The sequence below is a fragment of the Lithobates pipiens genome, unplaced genomic scaffold (genome assembly GCF_037356315.1).
Source record: "Lithobates pipiens isolate NorthernLeopardFrog02 unplaced genomic scaffold, aLitPip1_a1.2 Scaffold_1, whole genome shotgun sequence".
Taxonomy (NCBI): Eukaryota; Metazoa; Chordata; class Amphibia; order Anura; family Ranidae; genus Lithobates; species Lithobates pipiens.
In genome coordinates this window covers 167,876,939-167,900,182 of record NW_027507685.1, presented here as the reverse complement: position 1 = coordinate 167,900,182, position 23,244 = coordinate 167,876,939, and the positions used below count along the sequence as shown (strand labels likewise).

Here is a 23,244-nt window from a genome sequence, read left to right as displayed (position 1 = left end):
GGGGAGCTCCTTGTGGGCCTCTGACTGTGGGAATCCTGTGGGCTCGTTCCACCACAAAATGGGATGAGAAGGATGCATGGGGCAGGAGCGTTCGCAGCAGCTGCTCTGTAAACAGGGTAGTGTCATTCCCCTCAACCCCTTAGGCAGTCCAATGATGCGCAGATTGTTCAGTCTGTTGTGATTTTATGCATCTTCAGCACGCGACTCTAAGTGCTTGACTCTGATTTTTAAGGAGTGCAGGTGAGCCCTGTGTACATCCTCAGCCACAGAGACATGCTGCTCCACCTCTGTCACTCTGCCCTTAAAAGCATCAATGTCTCGCCTGATCAATCCCACTTCAATATATACATGGTCAATCCTTTCTGCCAGGGCTATGTTACACCCATTTATTTCTTCTAGGAGCGCTGTGTGTTCTGGAGGGACCTGAGGAGCTGCCGCCCCATGACTCACCTCCCCTCTCTGTGCCGACATGGTAGAGGATATGGCTGCAGCCTTCTTCCCTGGGCTCTGCACGGTCCTGGACTTTTTGTGGCTTTGTCGGCCTGCTGCTCCCCCCATCTGTAGCTGGGCATGAGCAGGGGGCTGCCAGGGGCCACTGATGAGCTGCCTGCGGCGTATGGGGTCCCAGCACCACGGGATTGGAGGATAAGAGACCCGGAAGCGGAGCGAGGTTAAAAGACGTCTGCTCCTGTCGCCATCTTGGACACGCCCCAAAGCGCCGCTATTTTTACCGTTGTTTTAGCTGTGCTTTTCAGCCACTAGGGTGGTGCTTTTAACCCCCATTAGTGGCTGAAAAAGGGTAAAAAGCACTCGCAAAGCTCCACTGCCAAATCGCTTTGCGGGCTCTTCGGCAGTGCTGGCCATTCATTTCAATGACAGGGGCGTTTTAGGAGCAGTGTATTCACCGCTCCCGCAACGCCCCAAACATGCTGCTTGTAGGAGTTTTTTCCCATCCTGCAAGCGTACCGCCCCCGTGGGAAGCACTCTGCCTTTCACACCGGGGTGGCAGGGGAGGCATTTTTCAGGCGCTTGTAAGCGCTATTTTTAGCCATTTATCGCCTGAAAAATGCCTCAGCGTGAAAGTAGCCTAACTTTTATTTATTAAACTTTGCGGTAATATTGTGTGACATAAAAAATCTAGGGTGTCTGCTCTCAGAAAACATATTTGTGTGTACGTTTGTGTGTGCGTTGGGGGGCTAAAATGATTTGTAAGCATGTGTGAAAAAATGGCTCTGGCAGCAAAAGGGTTAAATAGGTTATACAGCGAAAACATCATAATGGTTGAAGTAGTAACGTTAAGACAAGGTTTTTTTTTTTTGCCATAGTGGAATTAAAAAAATTACTCTGTTCATACGCGGTATACATGATAGACTGGATATTCTGCACATTTTGCAAAAAACCGTACATCAAAGTCCATTGACTGACTGACACAACCAACTCCCGCCCCCTCCAAGTCCCCGCTCGGACTGTACCATAACGTTGTCCCATCCTCCCTTTAGCTCAAATTGGAACTGTCCATCACCCGGAAGAACTCCGCTCCTCGTAATCTCCTCCCTTTCCTGTTGCAGCTGCCGACGACAATGGTGAGTGGAATGAGTTGCTCCGGTGCAATCCGGTATAATCCTTAGCGCTGAGCGTCTCATCCCTCGGTTACATAGTGCTGGGAGAGGGGGGACAGTGCCTGGAGTGAGTTTCAGGCTGTATTGCGGGTTCATAGCCGAGCGGTAACTGTCACTGTGGCTCCCATGTTCTACTATAGTTAGGGTGGTCTTGGCCTACTTGTGAGGCTTCCGTGTGCTTTGTAGCCGAGTGTTGTTTAGAATAGGCGGCCTGCAGTAAGAAGCGCTCTCTGTATACTTTGAGAAGCCACGGCAGCAGGTCTCTGGAGTGTGTTAAACATGTCACAGGGTTCATCTGTCAGCTTCTATGACAGCAGTATAGGTAACCCTGACTGGGCCGAGCATTGAGTGTGAGTAGGCGCAGCTATACATTTGTTGATGCAGCGCTTAGTGTTAGCATAAAAAAGCCTGTACTGTGTACTGAAAATCGCGTTATTTTTAGGAGGAAGCAGGTAGCACAGTGGCTAGCCCTGACTTCCGCCCAGCAGCACTGGGATTGTTGGTTCAAATCCCAACCATGGCACTACTCTGGAGTTCTTCCTGTGCCTCCATGGGGCTTCCTCGAATTTCTTTTTTTTTTTTTTTCTCTCCCACACTCCAGACAGGCAGGTAGCTTCATTGGCTCCTTTCTAAACTGCTCCTAGTATGTGAATGGATGCTGTGCGAAACAAGCTAATTAATTTAAAGCCCCAGTACAGATTGTAATTGTCCTGTTATGGTGAAGTGATGAGTAATCACAGGTTTTACAGAAATGGACACACCTGCTTCAGTAACTTTTCAGAGGCATTTCACTGCTCTTTGGAATGTTTCCTGCTTTGTTTTGGGGACTGGAAATAAAGGAAACCCTTCCCAATGGACGTGGCAACAAATCAATAAATATCTTTAAAAAGAGAGTCCTTTTTCTTATCTGTTTGAAACTGATTTGTTAAAAAGTTGAATGCAAACTAAATGCAATATAATTGTTTCCCATAAAAAAAAAAACATGCAGTTATCTTTGCCATCGTTTGCTTGTCTCCCATGAATTCATACTTTCCTTGCAGTTGTCTTTGTTTACACTGTTGATCCTCTGTGCTCTGCCTATGCAGTAAGTTGTTGTTCTTTGTAAACAGGGACCCAAAGTGCTTTAACCACTTGACAACTGAGCACCCCCCCCCCCCATACAAATAGAACTTCCATTTGGTATTTGATCACCTCTGGGTTTTTTTTTTTTTTTGCACTATAAATGAGAAGACCAAAACTTTTGAAGAAAAAGCGCGCGTTTGTGATAAAACTTTGCAAATTTTTTTTTCTTCACAAATTTTGGCCACAATTTATACTGCTACATACATTTGGTAAAAATAACCCAAAATTGTGGATATTTGGTCTTTGTGAAAGTTTGTCTACAAGTTGTGGTGCAAATCATAAATTTATCACACCTGATGTACTTGTGGCCTATTTCATTCCTTGCAACCCGAACAAGCCAGGAAAGTACAAATTACCCCTTCTTTTTTATTTATATTTAATTTTTTTGAAAGTGGACAGTCCAAGGTATTTAGCAAGAGGCATGGTGAGGTTTTTGATGTCAATTCTCCCCCCCCCCCCCACAATTCTTTGCAAAATGATTCCCCCCACCCCCAAAAACTTGTCATTTTAATAGGTTATTTCTCACATGGCATGTGTATACCACAAATGACACCCCAAAATACGCTCTGCTACTCCTGAGAATTGCGCCATCACGTGTTCTAGGAGCATAAATTACACATCTAACTTGTTGACTACCTATTACTTTTGAAGGCCCTGGAGCACTAGGACAATGACATAACGTCACTGACGTGGCACTGACATTTACCATGGGCACTTTATTTTTCTTTTCTTTTTTTCTTCACTAACCGCTGCAGCCATTCGCTCTCCCCTCCACACACACTGTCTCCATGTGAGGAGGGAGAGATGACGATGAGAGACTATCTCATATGTTTACATATAAGAACACTTCTTATTGGACACTGTGATTGTCCATTTACAGGGATCTGTGACTGGCTGTGTCCAAAGGACATGACTAGCACAGAATTTCCCCAATGCGCACTCACGGAAGTAAACAGGAGGATGTCCAGGTATGGCCTCCCGGCAATTGGCGTCCGTGCTATAGCCGAAAGACGCGGTTAAAGTGTTTGTAACAAAAATCCTCTTCCATTAACCACTTCATCTGGGCCAATTCTGACACTTTGCTCCTACATGTAAAAATAATTTTCTTTGAAAATTTCTTGGGACACACACACACACACTTTTTTAACCCTAAGGAAAAAATAAAGGTCAGTGCAACTTTTTGTCACATGGTATTTGCGTAGCAATTTTTCTAACATGTTTTTAAAAAAAAAACTAAAGTTAGAATGATTTTTTTTTTTTTTTTTTTTTTATATATTTTTGTAAGCGAAAGATTTTACGCCAAGTAATTAGATACCCAACATGTCATGCTTGCAAATATGCGCACGCTCATGGAATGGTGCCAAACTTCGGTACTCATCTTCATAGGCAACGCTTTTAAAATTCTTTACATGTTACCTGTTTAGAGTTGGAGGTCTTGGTATAGACTTATTCTCGCTCTAATGTTCGTAACAATGCCTCACGTGTCAATTGAATGCCATTTACATATGTGGGTGCGACATATGTATATGTATATGCATATGCTTCTGACTGTGCCCTGCACTGCTTCGCCTTTTCTCACCCACTCCGCCCACCCACTGACTTCCATTATTAGGTGGAGCATTTGCCAAGTACTCGATATTGGCACCGATACTGGTATCGGTGCAACCCTATTAACATCCCTTATAATAGGAATAGTTGGTGACAGGTCCTCTTTATGGAGAGTGACCCCACATCTCTCCAGGCTTGAAAGCCTGAGATAAAAAAAACTCAGCTTTCCAGCTGAGTATATGGCAGTATTTATGACTGCCGGGCACGATGTCGTAACGTTGCGACTGGCTCTCTAAGGGTCATAGAGATGACCGGGGACCATTTGTTGCCTGGAAATCTTAATGGTCAACATCTGGCATTTCTGGATTCCTTCTTTGCTTTTCAGAGGGTGATGGAAGGGGCTGAACTGCCACTATGATTGTTCTTATGGTGCAGGGAATCACCGGCTGAAGAGAACGATACTGGGTTGATGCCTGTAGGTGCAGGCACCATCCTGGTATAACCACTGAAACAGGAGGATGTCCACGTATGCCCTCCCAGCAGGAAGTGGTTAAAGCATGTTATACAGTACAGTTGTGTTGTGTAATTTGACCCTTTCTATCACCTGAAATACCTGGCTGATCTTGCCTGGGTCTGCCACCCCCCTGTAAACTGACCATGGTTTATCATGGCGGCTGAGCCCTGACACCATGGTCGGTTTATGTGCCTCTGTCATATGCAGCTCTCCTGTATCCCCTGATGGATACCAGTGTTGGCCATTGGTTCCCACTTCTGTCAATCAAATTCTGTGACACTTAAGTGAGGGGCAGGGCCGAGTCTGTCAGTGGACGCAGCAGCGGGACGTAGGAGTGAGCACACGGGTGCCTCCATTGAAAGCTGCTGTCTGTGGGGACACACGGCAAAGAGGGACCTTGAGTGCTGGTGAGTAACTCAAGAAGAAAGTATAGATATGTTGTTTTAATACCCAAAAAATCTTTAGAACCACTAACTGCATGTTTGTATTTGGTTTAGCAAAATTGCAATGAAAGCTAATGTGGTGGATATTTAAGCAACTGAGCTCTGGAAGGTTTTTACCCCGTTCCCCCCCCCCCCCCCCCCCCCCCCCCCAAATGACCTGGCTATGTTTTGTTTTCAACACAGCTCTGGGCTGTGAACATTCACAGCTGGTCAACGGGTCCCGGCTGTGAATCATTGGCTACGGGTATGTTGCTTTGCCTACATCGGCCACTCGTCTGCAGTACAGTGCGGGCAGTCACGAAGTAGATAATATCCCACTAACAAATGATTGTGAATCTGTTCTGGGAAATGTAAACATCAAGTGGTTGTGATGTAAAGCTTTGCAGTTGTAAGCACTGTATTTAGTTTAAAATGTGTAGCTTTATAATGCTAACTAGTAAAATTCCATTTTGTTTATAGGCGAAAATTAAGGCTCGAGACCTGCGTGGTAAGAAGAAGGAAGAGCTATTGAAACAGTTGGATGACCTCAAGGTTGAACTGTCACAACTTAGAGTTGCTAAGGTGACAGGAGGCGCTGCTTCTAAACTGTCCAAAATGTGAGTATTTTACAACTTTTCCTTTCCACCTCAACTTGAGATTTCATGAACTATTCACATCAGTTCTTGGTTGAAAACATGGTTAAAAAGGAGTTGGCCCAAATAAGTGCCATGTGTACCCCATCAGAATGGGTGTGGAAAATATATATTCTTAATGTAGAGGCAAAACTGTTTATATTTTTTTTTTTTTATATTTTTTGGATTATAGTAAGGGAGAGTTATAACCCCTGTCTGGGTTTTTTGCCATCTGTGCCATATTGCAGAGATTTTCTATGTAGCCAAACGGGAATTGAGAGATAATCCCTGCAAATGAAGTGATTTTCTTAGGGACTCCCAGGTCACAGGGACTAGAGTCCCCATTGGAAGATTTCCCCTCTTATTGCATTACTTTTTCTGGGAACAAAAAATGGGGGATTTTTACTTTCAGTGATAATAGTAAATAGGGCAAATAGAGGGTGGACCTTCTTAACGGAGGCACAGACGGGAATAAAACCTGATGGGTTTTAATCCTCTCCCCTCTATTGAAAACTAAAAGAAAACTCTGCCTTTAGTTACACTTTAACCACTTAAGCCCCTGAAGGTTTTACCCCCTTGATGGGCTATTTTTTATTTTTTGCAATATGGCACTACATCGCTTTATTGCACGGTCGACAAAAGGTTACAAAATTGTATGGTAAACGTTGAACAGCCATTTTTTAGGTCTCTCCAGAGATGCTCAAATGGGTTTAAGTCAGGGCTCTGGCTGGGCCATTCAAGAACAGTCACTGAGTTGTTTGAAGCCCCTCCTTTATTTTAGCTGTGTGCTTGGGGTCATTGTCTTGTTAGAGGGATAAACCTTCGACCCAGTCTGAGTTCCTGAGCACTCTGGAGAAGTTTTTTGTCCAGGATAGCCCTGTACTTGGCCACACATCTTTCCCTCTATTGCAACCAGTCGTCCTGTCCCTGCAGCTGAAAAACACCCCCACAGCATGATGCTGCCACCACAATGCTTCACTGTTGGGACTATATTGGACAGGTGATGAGCAGTGCCTGGTTTTCGCCACACATACCACTTAGAATTAAAGTGGCTGTAAACCCTTACAACACACTTTGACCTACAGGTAAGCCTATATTAAGGCTTACCTGCAGGTCCAAGAAATATCTCCTAAACCTACACGGTTTAGGAGATATTTGCCGAAAGAAAGGGACTGCTGTCTACGGCGAATGCGCGGGAGTGATGTAATCGCGGCTTCGCCGAATGACAGCGGCGGAGCAGCGAGACCCCACCGAGAAGATGGATGCGCCGGACTACAGGGGACAGCAGTGACATCGCTGGCTCCTGTGTCAGGTAAGTGACACGTAATGGACTACTATGCGATGCATAGTAGTCCATTATGCATTGCCTTTGCAGGGAATAAAAGAGGAAGTAAACCCATTAGGGTTTACTTCCTCTTTAAGGCCAAAAAGTTCTGTCTTTGTCTCATCAGACCAGAGAATCTTATTTCTCACCATCTTGGAGTCCTTCAGGTGTGTGTGTGTGTGTGTGTGTTTTTTTGTTTTAGCAAACTCCATGCTGCCTTTCATGCGTCTTGCACTGAGGAGAGGCTTCTGTTGGGCCATTCTTCCATAAAACCCCGACTGGTGGAGGGCTGCAGTGATGGTTGACTCTCTACAACTTTCCCCCATCTCCCGACTGCATCTCTGGAGCTAAGCCACAGTGATCTTTGGGTTATTCTTTACCCCTCTCTCCAAGGCTCTTCTCCCCCAATAGCTCAGTTTGGCCAGACAGCCAGCTCTAGGAAGGGTTCTGGTCATCCAAACATCTTCCATTTAAGGATTATGGAGGCCACTGTGCTCTTAGAAACCTTAAGTGCAGCAGAATTTTTTTTTTTTTTCCGTATCCTTGGCCAGATCTGTGCTTTGCCACAATTCTGTCTCTGAGCTCTTCAGGCAGTTACTTGACCTCATGGTTCTCATTTGCTCTGACATGCACTGAGTGCCAGTTCACACTGAGGCAGCATGACTAGCAGCGCGACTGCCTCAGGCGACCTGAACACGACCGCTGCGGCGACTTGCAAAACTACTTCTTTATAGAAGTCAATGTAAGTTTCCCCCAAAGTCGAACAGGAACACTTTTCTAAGTTGCTCTGATTAGAACAGTTTCATGTCAGGCGGTTAAGTCGCCTGTCAAGTCGTCCCAGTGTGAACTGAAGCTGTATGATCTTATGTAGACAGGTGTGTGGCTTACCTAATCAAGTCCAATCAGTATAATCAAACACAGCTGGACTCAAATGAAGGTGTAGAACCATCTCAAGGATGATCAGAAGAAATAGACAGCACCTGAGATAAATGTGTCACAGCGAAGGGTCTAAATACTAAGACACCTTTCACGCCAGGGCGTTTTGCAGGCGCTATAGCGTTAGAAATAAGGCCTGCAATCAGCACTAAAGAAGCTGCACCATTGTAGGTAGTGTGAAAGCCCCGAGGGCTTTCACACTGCAGCGGTGCGCTGGCAGGACGTCAGAAAAAAAGTCCTGCCAGCAGCTTCTTTGGAGCGGTGTGTTTACCGCTGCTCCCCATTGAAATCAATGGGGCAGTGCTGTAATACCGTAGCAAAACGCCGCTATTGCCGGCGGTTTTAACCCTTTCGCGGCCACTAGCAGGGGGTAAAAGCGCCCCGCTAGCCCCTGAAATGCGCCGCAAATCCGGCGGTAAAACGCTGCTAAAATAGCGGTGTTTTAACGCCGACGCAATGGGCGGTGTGGTGTGAAAGGGGTCTTAGGATGTATATGTATGTGATATTTCAGTTTTTTTTCTTTTTTAATCTGCAAAAATGTCGTGTGTGTGTGTGTGTGTGTGTGTGTGTGTGTGTGTGTGTGTGTGTGTTTTTGTCAATATGGGGTGCTGTGTATACATTTTAATGAGGAAGAAATTTACTTAAAGGGGGAGGGAACCCAGTTTCAAAAAACACATTCCCGGCATGCCAGAAATGCTAACTTTCACATTGGTTGAGCTCTCAACCAAACTTTCAAACCATCCAATGGCTGGTGTCATAACTGATCACATGTGCAGCATTATGGCAGTTGAAGAATTTATTAGAGGCCAAGATGGCAGCTTCCTTGACTGAAAACGATAGGAGGGTTTACTTCCACTTTAAATGATTTTAGCAAATGGCTGCAATATAACAGAGTGAAAAATGTAAGGGGGTCTGAAAGTTATAGCGTCTACAAACTAGGAAAGATTCATGGCCCAGTGACATTATTACATGATTAGATCTAAAAAATAAATAAATACACTGGCAGGTAAGGGGTTAACACTGTGGGGCGATGAAGGGGTGAAGTGTTTCTGATTGTGGGGTGAGTGGACTCATTAATAACAGTGCTCCCTGTATTCCCAATTGCTAGGAACAGACAATCGCACTGTACGCCTCTGACAGAAGGGGGATCTTCTTTGTTTAAATTGGCAGATCCCCATTTTACCTTTTCTAAGGAGTGATCGCGGCAACTGATCCAGCTCATCTTCTCCACCTGCTGTGCAGCGGGTGGCCAGTGCCTTGGGCAGGAAACTATGTACGGGTATGTCGTTTCGTGCAATAGGGCTGCCCTGCCACAGTATACATGCAATTGGGTGGGCCTTGTGTGGTTAAGCTTGTGCTAATGTGGTCAAAAGGGAATGTACTCAAGATTTCCTTGATCTGGTTACTGTGTCTGTCTTTTATATACATACATGGCAGCTGCCATATTTGCCTATTAAAGTTCTCCAATTATCTTTAAAGGTATAGTACACACCAGTTGTGAATGGGACTTTGATTTGCCACACACCTACTTATTTTACTATTATCTTTGGCATGCTGTGTGTGTATGCAATTTGGTAATTTGGATAACCCTATTTATGTGCCAGCTCTGGAGAAATTAAGACACCTAGGCCCTACTAAACTTTTCTCAACTTATTATGCTGCCCTTATAATAGATTCCAGGCTGCTCAGGTGGGCCTTAGGGCCGGTTCACACTGCAGGCGAGGCGACTCCGACTTGCCTCGCCGCGGCCTCGGCGGCGACTTGCAAATGACTTCTGTATAGAAGTCAATGCAAGTCGCCCCGAGGTCGCCCGAAAGTAGTACAGGAACCTTTTTTCTGAGTCGGAGCGACTCGAGTCGCTCCTCTCAGAACGGTTCCATTGTACAGAACGGGGGCGACTTGCGGGGGCGAGGCGAGTCGTGTCGCCTCGCATCGCCCGCTGTGTGAACCAGCCCTTACTGGAAATGCCCTTCTCAGAAGCAGAATGGTCTGAGTACGACGCATATAGAACCCGTTATCCAACTCAAGATCTTCCACCGCTCTCGCCTTTCTCCTGCTAATAATTATATAAAATGGGGTTGTTTCCCTCAGCTGAGTGCTTTAGAGGTCGTGGCCAAACTGCTGACTTTTTTTATTTTTTTATTTTTTTTATTTTTTTTTTCCCCGTTTTGTTTCTGGACCTGCCCATAGTTCAGGACTTCTGGGTGGATATAGGCTCCTTTATTTCCTCTGCATTGGTTCTGAGGAATATTGTAATTCCCCAAAAATTGTCTTCTGGGAATCTTTGTCCATCCCTTCCCATGCTAAGAGACTGCTCCACACCCTCCTTTTTTATGCTAAGTCCCTTCTATTGTCATGGAGGGGATTACTATCCCAACAAAATTCCCCTGACTATAACTAGTTAATGATTCCCCTGCCTTTTTGTATAAGCTCACCTTTTGAGATTTGAAAAAGGTTAAAACATTTCATAAAATCTGGGGTAGATGGATAGCCAGTCCCTTAACTTTAAAGGGATTGTAAAGTAAAATTTTTTTATTTATTTTTTAAATAACAAACGTTATACTTACCTACACTGTGCAGCTTGTTTTGCACAGAGTGTCCCCGAACCTGCTCTTCTGGGGTCCCTCGGCGGCTATGTCGGCTTCCTACCGCAGGTGCTTCTCACATTCATGCAAGCTCCTTCGCATGGTGAGAAGCATCTGTGGGCGCGCTCCCGTGATGCAGCCGGCGGCTATAGCTGCTCGCTGTATCACACGGCACTTTGTGCATCAGAGTTATCTACACACTATTGGAAAAAGTCCGATAGAGCCCACACACGATTGGATTTTCTGGCAACATAATCCGATCTGACTTTTTCCGTCTGAATTTCCTACCTTGTGTATGGGGCTTAGCGCTGCAAAACAATTCAGGTAGACTGGCATCTGCAAAGTAGCATCTGCTTGGTAGTGAGTTATGCGGCTCAATATGTTGCATGAGCCTACGGATTCCAATGTCCTATACAACAGAGAATGGCTGGTCATGTAATGCAATAAATTCCATAAAATGTATCTGTAATGACACGAGTTTTGGGACTGTTGCTTACAATTTTTTTTTAACCTTTTCAAAAGACTGTCCACAGATGGTGTTGAGCCTGAGCCCCTTTTTGGAAGGGGTGCTGTTTTGTCTGAATGCTGAACTGGATGACGTGTGTTTAGGTGGTGTATCGAACCTGTTGTTGAAAAATGCCTTGGCACTGTACCCCCTCTTGAAATTTCTGCTGAGCAGAATTGTTGGCAGTGCAGAATAATGGCATAGAATGATCTATAGTGGGAGTGAAATCTGAGGGGGGAGAGAGCATAAAATCAAATTTAAAAGCTAAACCCCAGGAAGCAGCGTTAAACCCCCCCCCCCCCCTTTATTTTTTTTTATTAATTGATTAGTTGTTTCAGCCCTAGTCTGCAGTACATCTCACTTGTACCAAAAAGATAATTGCACTGATTAAATTTGATATGGATTGCTTGCAAATTGCAATTGCATGCAATTTTATTTTTTTGAGCTATTCTGTAGTATACTATAATAAACTTCATGTGCTTGTTGAATTGGTCACTTTGTCAGCGTAGTGTTATACTACACTGACATGACAGCAAGCACATGATTTTTTATTTATTTTTTTAAACATGACAGTACGCAATAAATCTAATAGTAAATATAATATCGCCTACTGTCCGTATTAATAAAACAAAAAAAAAATATTCATGTGCTTGCTATCATGTCAGTGTGTAGTATAACTATACTATGCTGACAAAGTGACAAATTCAATAACAAGGGCATACATTTTATAGTATACTACAGAATAGCTCAAAAAATAAATAACATGCTTTTCCATTTCAAACCATATTAATCAGTTCAATTATATAAAATCTTTTTGCTATGAGCCAGATGTACTGAGGTGCAGACAGACCTTTAAATACTATTGCATGGCAAGAGTGGCTTGTTTAACACAGGCTAAGTAGTAAGTAATACATGTAGTAGTAATGGTAGCCATCCAGGAGGGACAGTGCCCACTCTTTCACTTGAGAATTCTATGTGCAGCCCTCTATGATGCTGTCTCTCGGAAAGTGCCAGCGTCGCAGCAGGGAACATGCTTACAAGTGCAGCGTCTTAACCGCGAGGAGCGTTCACGCTGCCCATATGAGTGACGTCAACTGCTGGTTCTTCTACTGCGCATGTGCGATTTTCTGCGCCATTATCGGCAAGTATTCTCTTTAGGCAAAATGCTGAAAAACATTTTCAGCTGATGTGTTTGTGCATCCCTGGTTGTAATGTCTTCTATTGCCTCCAGTCTATCAGCCTCCACCTTCTCTGGGATCAGATGCTGATCTTCCCTGCAGTGTGTGTGTGTGTGTGTGTGTGTGTGTGTGTGTGTGTGTGTGTGTGTGTGTACACACACACACACACACACACCTGCTCTGTGCAGTGGTTTTGCACAGGGTAGCCCTGATTCTTCTCTTCTAGATTCCCCCACTGGCGCTTCTGGCTCCTCCTGCCTTCAGAGTGCCCTTTATAGCAAGGTAAAAAAAAACTTCTGCTTTTAGACCCAACCGCTCGCTTCCTGCCTAGCACTTGAGGCATTGCTCCTCACACGTTCTCAGGCACTTGAAATGTGTGTTTTTATAAAGGTGCCTTGGTAGACAAGGTTAAAATGATCCTATCCAATGCTAAATATTTTGAATGTTCTAGGCAAGATCAGGCCCCACACTTTGCAGGTTCTGGTATAGTCTCCAACTAAGCTATCGCTTTGTACCAGTAAATGGAATGCTGCAACCAAAGATGCAAGTTCTATACTGACTTATTTTGCATTAGGCGCAGCGCTTTCTCGTGCCTTGTATTCATGGAAAAGAATGCAGCATGGTTTTTGTCAAGACAGGACAAGAGATCCCATGCGGTTAATATGCAGAGGGGAAGCTTTGTCGAAGATCCCTGAAACTCGTTGCCCTCACTATACTGTGGTGGCGATAACTACAGTGTGTTTGTTTTTTTTTTTTTTTTTTTTTTTTTCAGCTTCCACATCAATTGCTTAAGGGTCCTTTCACACGGGGCGGATCAGTTCTGATCCGCCCCGTGGATGTCCGTTTGCTCAGCGGGGATCACTCCGCCGATCCCCGCTGAGCAGGGAGATGACAGGTCTGTCTCCGCACACTGCGCAGGGACGGACCTGTCACAGCGCCGCTCTCCCCTATGGGAGATCGGATGACGACGGACCGCAGTGCCCGTCGTCACCCGATCCGATCCGCAGACGGATGGAAAAATAGCTTTTTCCTCCATCACACTTTTTCGGATCGGAGCGGGTCGGATGTCAGCGGACATGTCACCGCTGACATCCGACGCTCCATAGAGCTCTATGGAGCACCCGTTCAGGTCCGCCTGAAAAACTGACAGGCGGGCCTGAACGGGACGTTAGTGTGAAAGGGGCCTAACTGTGAGATATGCATACTTGGTTAAGCTGGACCAAGATACTGGACTTTAACCACTTCCCACCCATGCTATAACCGAAAGACAGCTACAGCCATAGATGTCCTCCATGCTTTGTATTTGCTGCGTCCGGACACCGCTTATCACAAATCGGGATAAAAGGCCAATCGCAGCAGCCCTTTACCACGTAATCAGCTTTGTCTCGTGACAGCTGATCACGATGTAAACAAAAGCTGGTTATCGGCATTCCTTTCCGCTGACAGCGAGAGGAGAGCTGATAACCGGCTTGCGTGAAAGGGACATCTACACTGATATCTCCATGTCCTGTTTATCAGTGTCCACCAGTGAAGAAGCATTACCAGTTTGCAAAATTTTACTACAAACTATGAAAAATGTGTTTTTCACAAATTTTTGGTCTGTTTTTTTTTGCAAAAAAAGAAATCCAGTGGTGACTAAATATCACCAAAATATTTGCTTTTTGTGGAAGAAAAATTATGATTTCATGAGTACAGTGTAGCATGACCACACAATTGTCTTTAAAGTGTGACAGTGCTGAAATCTGCAAATTTGGCCTGGGCAGGAAGGGGGTAAAAGTGGCAAGTAGTTGTTGCTTCACACAGGGCTCACGGTAAAAGCTTGGTATATAAAAAATTAATCATGCAGAACACAACTTTTGTGTTAATAGTCTGTTTTAGGCACAAGACTAGAGAATTTTCCACGTTTCTTAAATATAATGTACTTTCTTTCAGCCGTGTTGTTCGCAAGTCCATTGCCAGAGTTCTAACTGTGATCAACCAGACCCAAAAAGAAAACTTGAGGAAATTTTACAAAGTGAGTATATTTTATTTATTTTTTTATATGTTCTTAAATGGTCACCAGTGGAACCTAGACCATCACTGTCCTGTACGTTTACCCTTGCCAGTATAGGTTTTCTAGCACAAAATGAAATTCATGTTAAGACATAACTGCTTACATTACCTCTTTGCTGCTTCCTGGCCTCTGCATGTATTTAACCAGTTGATGAGTAGATTACCTTTTTTTTATTTTTATTTTTTTTGCAACGTCACATTGTGGTTCCTCTGTCGGCTCATTCCAGCAGAAGAAACCAGTCTGGCTGTCAATTTTACAGGCCCCCCTTAACTAAAAAAAAGCCACCTCTTTAGCGATCCCTGCCTACTCGTGGTATTTGACTAGTGTAAGCGGCTATCTTTCCACCTGCACACATCCACAGATCTGTGGGTTACCTGCTTTAAAAAAAAAAAAAATAGCTTTACTTGTGCAATCCTTAGCTCCTCCACTCTGCTAGATTGGTCCTTGCAGTAACTTTCATGCTCAAGCAGGCTAAGCTCCTGATGTCATAAAGACTGTTGTAGGGTCCTTAGTCGTGCATTTGACTTGATGACTTCAAGAGCTAATCTACTCTCGAAGTCAAGTCTAATGCACGGCTAAGGACTCTACAACAGTCTATGACATCAGGAGCTTTGCCTGCTTGAGCGTGAAAGGGCATATGGGAGCACAGTCTGCCAGAGAAACGATATAGGATAAATGTGTGGCTTTTTTTTTTTTTTTATAACTTGCCACCCAAATGCATTATTTTACATTTTTCTACATTGAACCTCATTTGTCATGTAGTTGCCCACCCCATTAATTTGTTCAGATCTTTTTGCAAGGTTTCCACATCCTGCTGAGAAGTTATTGCCCTGTTTAGTATCATCTGCAAATACAGAGATTGAACTGTTTACCCTATCTGCCAGGTCTTTTATGAACAAATTAAATAGGCGCAGAACCCTGGGGGACCCCACTACCCACACCTGACCAGTCCGAGCACTCCATTTATCACCATCCTCTGAACTCGCCCTTGTAGCCAGTTTTCAATCAATGTACTCGCCTTGTGGTCCATGCCAAGGGACCTTATTTTGTACAGTAAACATGTTATGGGGAACTGTGTCAAATGCTTTTGCGAAATCCAGGTACACCACGTCTACGGGCCTTCCTTTATCTAGCTAACAACTCACCTCATAGGTTAGTGATGGCAGACGATGATGCGCTATTTCGCTTTGGTTCGCCATGGCGCACGCGGCTACGCCGCACATGTGCCATTGCCTTTATTTGGAAGCACAAAGATTTGCATTGTACGTGAATACAGTGCTTGCTGGGGCCGTGCACGTGTGCGCACACGCATAGAACGTTCCAGCGCACACCCAGCTTATTTAAGCTGTGCAGGCCAAGGCATGTGGTGCTTCCAGAAGGCAGCTGTGGGACACGGCAAGCTTTGAACAGACACTTGCAGTGGTTCATTTTTCCTTACCCGGGTCATGTGAGTGACCAGGTGTTGCTTGGCAGGCTAAAGGTGCTGAACAAGATTGTTGCATAGGGGCTTGCTGAGCCCTATTAAAGGGTCTCCCGTCTGATGTGTAACTACACCCAAGCACTGTTTGCGGCATTGAGTGTCTTCCAAAAAGAGGAGTGGGACTAACACCATAGGAAAGGGCACACCTATGTCATCAGTAGTTCTTGATTAAATGTGTTGTATCCCCTGAAAGACCAGAGGCTCCCGGGCAATCTGAGCTGCTGCACGTATCTGGTATTGTGCCTACAGTCAATGCTGCTGCTTTCCCCTTTATTACTAAGGATAAACTGTCCTCAGCCCTAGCCGGGTTAGAGCACAGGATTGCCTCCATCCCATAGGGTGGCAGGAAGCCTGACAGATCTCCCTCCCTGGAGTCTCCTTGTCTAGAGCAGGAATGGGTTGAGGATTGGGTAGAGCTGACTGAGCCCCCATGTCCTCTTTGGAATCTGAGACCTTTTCAGGTCGCACAGACTTTCCCGCATCACCCCCTGTTGGAACAGGTGTATGCTGATTGGGAACGTCCTGACAGGACTTTTTGCCTCCTAAAAGGGTTTTCCCTTATATCCCATGGATGAAAAGTTTTTGTTAAATGGCATGCCAGCCGTAGATGCAGCAGTCTCTTCCTTAAACAAGAACCTAACTTGTCCGGCAGATAATGCACAGGGCTTGAAAGACCCTGTTGACAAGAAATTGGACTTATTCAAGACTTCCTTTTCTTTGGCCAATTCAGCCAGCTGTGGCAGTAATTGGTATTTTTCCCAGTGTGTAAAGGATCAGGTCAAACGACCAGATAGGCCTAACCAGGAGGATGATCTGCTTGAAAGACTGATATTCCTCAAGCGCTATTTTGCTGTTGCCTTTTTAAAGGATTCAATATAGCAGGTTTCTGGTCTGGCTCTCTTGTTTGTACATATGCGCAGACTTATGGCTTAAGAACTTCTCAGCTGAGCTTCCCTGTAAAAAGTTATTTGGCAGGTTTCCCATTTCATGGGTGATGTTTATTTGGTCATCACTTTGACAACTATATGCAAAAGAGGGAAGAGTTCTCTAATTCCTGTAAAGAAAAGCACCATGGACTGCTTCCTCAAATGTGTCAGGGCGGTTCCACCGTCAACAGGACACTGGGGCCAGGGGCAAGCAGCAGGGCCAGAAAAGGCCCTGGATCCAAAATTCTTCTAAACCCAGCACCAAGCCCTCCTTTTGAGGGGACGCCCCCACTCCATCGGGGTGGGGGAAAGGCTGCTGCGCTTTCCAGACATTTGGAAAACCATTCAGGATGAGTGGGTCACCTCCAATTATCCCCCCCCCCCCGATCTAGTGCATCAAGGAGTGATTGTAGAGGTTCCTTTATTTGAAAGGGGCACAGGGTTTTACTCAAACCTGTTTATGGTTCAGAAACCAAACGGGGGCATGGCCTATTTTGGACCTAAGGTCCCTGAACAAGTATCTATTGATACAGTCCTTTTTGGATGGAGTCTGTCCACTGCTGTAGTAACCTCACTCCAGAGTGGAGACTTTTTAGCCTCAATCGTTATAAAGGATGCGTACTTGAACGCAGCCATCTTTCAGCCTCATCAGGGGTTCCTACGTTTTGAAGTAGAACGTAACTGCTCCCCAGGTGGTCACAAAGGTCCTAGCACCACTACTGGGTCTTTTTAGGGGCCCAAGTGATCATGTTGCTCGGGTATCTGTACAACCTCCTTCACGGATCACTCCAGTACAGGCTCTAGAACAGAGCAAAATATACACGGTGAGATATTTGAAAATCTTAGGCTGGATTATAAATACTGAAAAGTCAGCCTATAGACCAGCTCAAAGTCTAAGATATATATTTAGGTCTGATTCTAAACACTGTCCAAGCAAGAGTATTCTTGCCACCCTGAAGGATCGGGTGTGTCATAAGGGGCACCAGACAACCCTCCAATCAACTCTGTACGAGTCTTCTAGGGGAGGATGGTATCCTCCATCGAGGCAATCGTGCCCAGTTCCATTCCAGGCCTTTACAACAAGACATTTTGTCGGCTTGAAACAGGAAGAAAAGCCCTGCATTATCCAATGTACTTATCTCCTCAGGCATGCTTAAGCCTAAACTGGTGGTTGCAGGATCAGAACCTGCGAAAGGGAAAATCCTTTCTCCCAGTAACTTGGACAGTACGGACTACAGATGTCAGTCTCTCAGGCTAGGTAGCGACCCTAGATGGGCTTACAGCTCAGTGGAAATGGTCAGGGACCACATTTTTTTTTTTTTTTTTTTTTTTTTTTTTTTTTTTTTTTTTTTTTTTGCCAAAGGTGGTGTTGACCTTTTCATTCAAATCAAGATTTATTTATTTTTTGTTTTCCCTCTCCTGCCTTATTTGGCAGAAGACTGCATTCTTTGGATGTTGTCTGGGCAGTCGGGTCTTAGCAGTTGATCTGTGGAGATCCAAGGATCAGACTTTTTTACCAAAAGAACCCAAGAAGGGGCAGGCAGCTTCCATTGCCAATTGGGTCCGTCAGTTGGACATTCAGGCCTATGGTCTGAAACCTAAAGCTCCTCCCTTTAGGGTGAGAGCCAGTTCTGCCAGGGGTGTAGGAACCCCCTGGGCTTTTTGCCATCGGTTATCTGTGGCTCAGATTTTTAAGGCTTCTACCTGTTTTTTTCAGTGCGTACGTTCGCAATTTTATCAAGTGGATGTTCGAGCAGCTTAGGTTTCAGCCACAGTGTACTCATGGCTATTGTTTGGAAGAGTGTCTCCCTCCCCTCAAGGCTATTGCTCTGGGACATCCCAGCAGGTAATGATTAGCCTGACTGTGCCCCATGATGTATGAAAAAAGAAAATGGGATTTTTATGTCGTACTTGCCTGTAAAATACATTTCTTTGAGTACATCACGGGACACAGAACACACACACACACACACAGAACACACACACACACACACACACACACACACACACACACACACACACACACACAATGATATTGTAGATCCACAGTCGTGTTTACCATGGTCATAACATGAAAGGGGAGGTGCACAGGACCAGGTGGGACCAACTTTGTTTTTTTACAGCATAGAAAGGGACAGATTAGACGGCACAATTGCTGTACTGTTTAGCCTGCTATACTGGAACAGGATCCTTGCAGCAGTTTCATTCTCATGCAGAGTTGAGCAGAGAAGTTGCTGTAATTGGTCCTCCTCCTGGTGTGCTGTTACTCACCACCCACTTCCCAGGTAATATCACATTCAAGCACCTGGGATGGACAGTGGGGGGGCAGCGGGGAACCACACACTACAGCCAACCATTGGCTGCCTGAGATTGACAGATCGTGGTGGAACCCTAGTTGCGAAACCCCACCTTTTAAAAGACAAGTGTGTGGTTTGGGTGGTTCCCCCCCCCCCCCCCCCCCCCCACCATCATACTTGGGTCAATGCTACATATGTCCCCAGCGCCTCTACATTGAGAACCGAGTGATCGTACACCACTGATGGCTCAGTTCCCACAGCTCCCCAAGCAGAGAGCTGCTGACTTTCAATCAGCTCTCTGCTCTGCACCTCCCATTGTCAGGATGACGTGGACTAATGTCTAAAAACGAATTGCATTCCTGTGACTCATAAGGAGTCTGGCCAAAGTAGCTTAGGCTGGACTTCTCCTTTTAAGATGGGAGTCTAACTTTGGTATATAAATTGACAGTGTACTGCGCGCTAAAATGCGTGGTGCATATTTTTTTTTTTTTTTTTTTTTTTTTTGTGCGGGGAAGTCCAAATGCCTCCTTTTTTATAAACCAGAGTTTACCGTCCATTTTAAAGCAGAGGTTCACACAAAAATTGAACCTCTTCTTTTTGGAAACCCTGTGGTGTTGCATTTGGCACCTTTCGGGGGGTGCGGGTGCAGATACCCAAGACAGGCATTTGCATAGACTCCCACCGAGTCTATGCCTCTTCCAGCAGACAGCGTGGCGAGGCTGACACGGGGGTCCCAGAGACACCAGGGAGCATTCTGATTTGCGTGACTCGTGCATGCACAGGAGGGAATCGGGAAGTGAAGCTGTAAGGCTTAATTTCCGGATCCCCATGCCGAAGATGGCGGCAGCATCCGAGGGACAGTTCGGCCTCTGGTGCCGACATCACTGGGACAGGTAGTTTTTTTTATTTATTTTTTTGCAAGACAAACACCCAACATTGTGCTTTTTAGTAGCAACAATGTGAATCTGCTCTTGCTATATTAACTTACACCAAGTGACAGCCTGCTTTTTTCCTCTCAAGGGGGAGCAGGCTTTACTGGTGAATACATTTGTTTTAGGTGAAGTATCTTTAAGACCTGGTTCACACAGGGGTGACTTGTCAGGCGACTTAGCTGCCTGACAAGTCGCAGTACGTTCTGGTTGTTTGTTTTTGGGGGGGTGGGCCATAGAGGCAGCTGAAATGGACAGGTTATAGGGTCCATAGCTTTTTTTTCTGTTGGTCATTTGAGTTTAAAAGAGCAGTTTCAGTGGAGTGTTGAGGGTGGAATCCAGACTGAACGAGCGTCAGGAAGGTTATTCCTAATGAGGTGGTCACTCGGTTGAGGATCAGGTGTTCAAGGAGTTTAGGGGTAAAGGCAAACACTCGAGTAGAGGAGAGTTGATTGGCTGTGCCGAGGGGTGGGGCGGGGCTCTGCGCTGATTATGTATCAGCGCAGCCTGCCGAGGACCTCCAGGGCTTGCATCTCTGGTGGCAATGTGTGCCCACAAACAATAGCGATGCCCATCCTGTGCCTGCCCATCAATGTCACCCAATCGGTGAAGGAGAAAACTTATTTACAAAATTTTATAGCAGAACCTAAGAACTTATTTTTTTGCTAAACAAATAAAAAAAAAAAAGTGATCAAATAACAAAAATAAAGCTCCTATTTGTGGGAACAAAATGATAAAAAAGATTGGGTACAGTGTAGCATGACCATGCATTTGTCATTTAAACAGCAAAATTGCTGAAAATTGGACTGGGCAGGAAGGGGGTTAAGTGCCCGGTATTGAAGTGGTTACGATTGGAAGGGGCCAAGGATGACTTTTTAAGTAACTTTTTAACCAGTCCATGTTTGAGTTGGGGTAGATTATTCTGGGAGGCAGAGATTGAAGGTGTAGGATAGTCAGAGGTTGACAGTAGTATTTGAGACAGAACCAGGGGGCAGCTGGTTAGGTGTGCATTAGAAACAAGTTTAGCAACCTTGTCTATAGTAGCGGGGTTGTATAAGGGCGTGTTGATTCCACCTGTTGACATGGGGTGGTAAGTGGGGGAGATGCATGTAGAGTGGAGATTTCATCACCAATTGAATCGGTCTCATGTTTGAAGTGATTGGCGCTTCCCGATTAAAAAGAGCAGGGGGAGTCTGGTAAACACAGGCACTTTAGGGGATTATACTGGATTGCAGTGGCATAATTCTAAGTGTCATCATTTGAGGTTTAGGTTTGTATTTTTCTGCTATTATAATTAATATATCTTGTCTTAACAGGGTAAGAAGTACAAGCCTTTGGATTTGAGGCCAAAGAAGACCAGGGCTCTCAGGCGCAGGCTGAACAAGCATGAGGAGTCTTTGAGGACTAAAAAGCAGCAACGAAAAGAACGACTGTACTCCATACGCAAATTTGCTGTCAAGGCATAAATCTCATGTGTTAATAAAATATGTTCAGTTGTTTTGCCTGTCTTATTATTGATGTATGTTTTTATATAGGGGTTTTTTTTTTTTTTTTTACTGTTTGTTACAGATACAATGCATTATTATCAGGGCATTATTACCAGACCTCAAAATGTGACAGCATTGCCTTACAGCAATAAACAGCCAGGGATCCATCAAAAGCAAGCCTCAATCTTGTATCTCCCCAGTGTTGCAATTACTGGTGGAGCAGCACCACAGTACAAACATAGGGGTTGATTTACTAAAACTGGGGCATGCAATATCTGGTGCAGCTCTGCATAAAAACCAATCAGCTGTCAGGTTTTATTGTTAAAGCCTAATTGAACAAGCTGAAGATAAAAGCTGATTGGCTTCCAGACACAGCTGCACCAGATTTTGCACTCCCAGTTTTAGTAAATCAACCCCAGTGTGTTTGTTAACCTAATACTTGGTCTTCAATAGCAGTTATTGAATGTGAGAATGACTGGACCCCATCTTTCCCAGATTTTCTGATTCTTCTATGGGTAATTTTTTTTTTTTTTTTTTTTCTATTCAAATAATTTGATCATTCTTGCTGTACATAAAGATATTTTCCTGAAGAATTATTTATCTGGGCCGTACTGTTGAAAGGTTGTGGTGGTGCACATGAAAAGTATAATGCAATATATTCTAATGGAGTTGCTATGCAATTATCTTTTTCGGATCTGTGCTATAGCCGAATGACGGCTTTGCCAGCACGCTCTGATTAGCGTGTCTGAGACTCTGGATCAGAGTAAGGGGTTGATACTGACATCTTAGCACATGATCAGCTGTCAGCCAATGACAGCTGATCACATGATGTAAACAGACAGTAATCTTTTTTTTTTTTTTTTTTTTTTTTTTCCTCCTCGTGCCGACAGCGCAAGGAGAAAAAAAAGCATATCGCTGGCAGCTGTGAAAGGGACTCCTCGTCAGCGCATATTAATGAAGTAGAAAAATTACCTGTTTTGCAAGATTTTATAACAAACTATGAAACCTTTCCTTTTTGCTAAACAAAAAAAAAAAACAGCTGTGATTAACTGTCTCATGGAAATATGCTGCAGCAGAATGGCACATACAGGCATAATCACATACCTGTATGCTGCCCTTTAAGAGGCATGTTGCACCCGCCGGGAGCTTCATGAGAGTGATTGCGTGTCCCGCGGACTTTATGTCCACGGGGATACCTGCCATCTTCTCACGGAGAGAAAGAACGGGGAAATGCTAATGTAAACAAGCACTTTCCCGTTCTGCCTAGTGACACTGTCGCTGATCACAGTAATCGGGAGTGGTGATCAGTGTTGTCACACACCATGCCCCACACAGTTGATCACTCCCTAGGACACACTTAACCCCTACAGTGCTACCTAGTTGTTAACCCCATTCACTGCCAGTCACATTTACACAGTAATTGATGCATTTTTAATTGCACTGATCGCTGTATAAATGTGAGTGGTCCCAAAAGTGTCTGATCTGTCTGCCATAATGTTGCAGTCACCATAAAAATCACTGATCACCGCCATTACTAATAAAAACAAAATTAATACCATAAAACTATACCCTATTTTGTAAGTGTTTAAAACTTTTTATTTTCGCAAACAAATCAAACGCTTATTGTGACTTTTGGTTAAAAAAAAGTAGAATACGTATTGGCCTACACTCTGGGGGGAATTTTTTT

General features: G+C 44.6%; 1 protein-coding gene across 6 annotated transcripts in view; it reads left to right on the top strand.

Moving 5' to 3' along the window:
- The window catches only part of LOC143978369 (large ribosomal subunit protein uL29-like), a 123,660-nt gene extending 102,079 nt beyond the window's left edge, over nt 1–21,581 (top strand). The window contains exons 1-4 of one of the 6 annotated variants that reach the window (XR_013273936.1): nt 1,705–1,724; nt 5,706–5,842; nt 9,288–9,396; nt 14,318–14,400. Coding sequence is in view for 1 of the 6 variants with exons in the window: in XM_077478848.1 (XP_077334974.1) it covers nt 5,706–5,842; nt 14,318–14,399; nt 21,387–21,536 (369 nt within the window). In the remaining 5 variants the exon portion in view is untranslated. Of the gene's footprint in view, nt 1–1,704; nt 1,725–5,120; nt 5,211–5,705; nt 5,843–9,225; nt 9,397–14,317; nt 14,401–21,386 lie in introns of those variants that run through there. The other 5 variants (XR_013273933.1, XR_013273932.1, XR_013273938.1 and 2 more) reach the window with 5 other exon arrangements.
- Nucleotides 21,582–23,244: the final 1,663 nt, after the last annotated feature.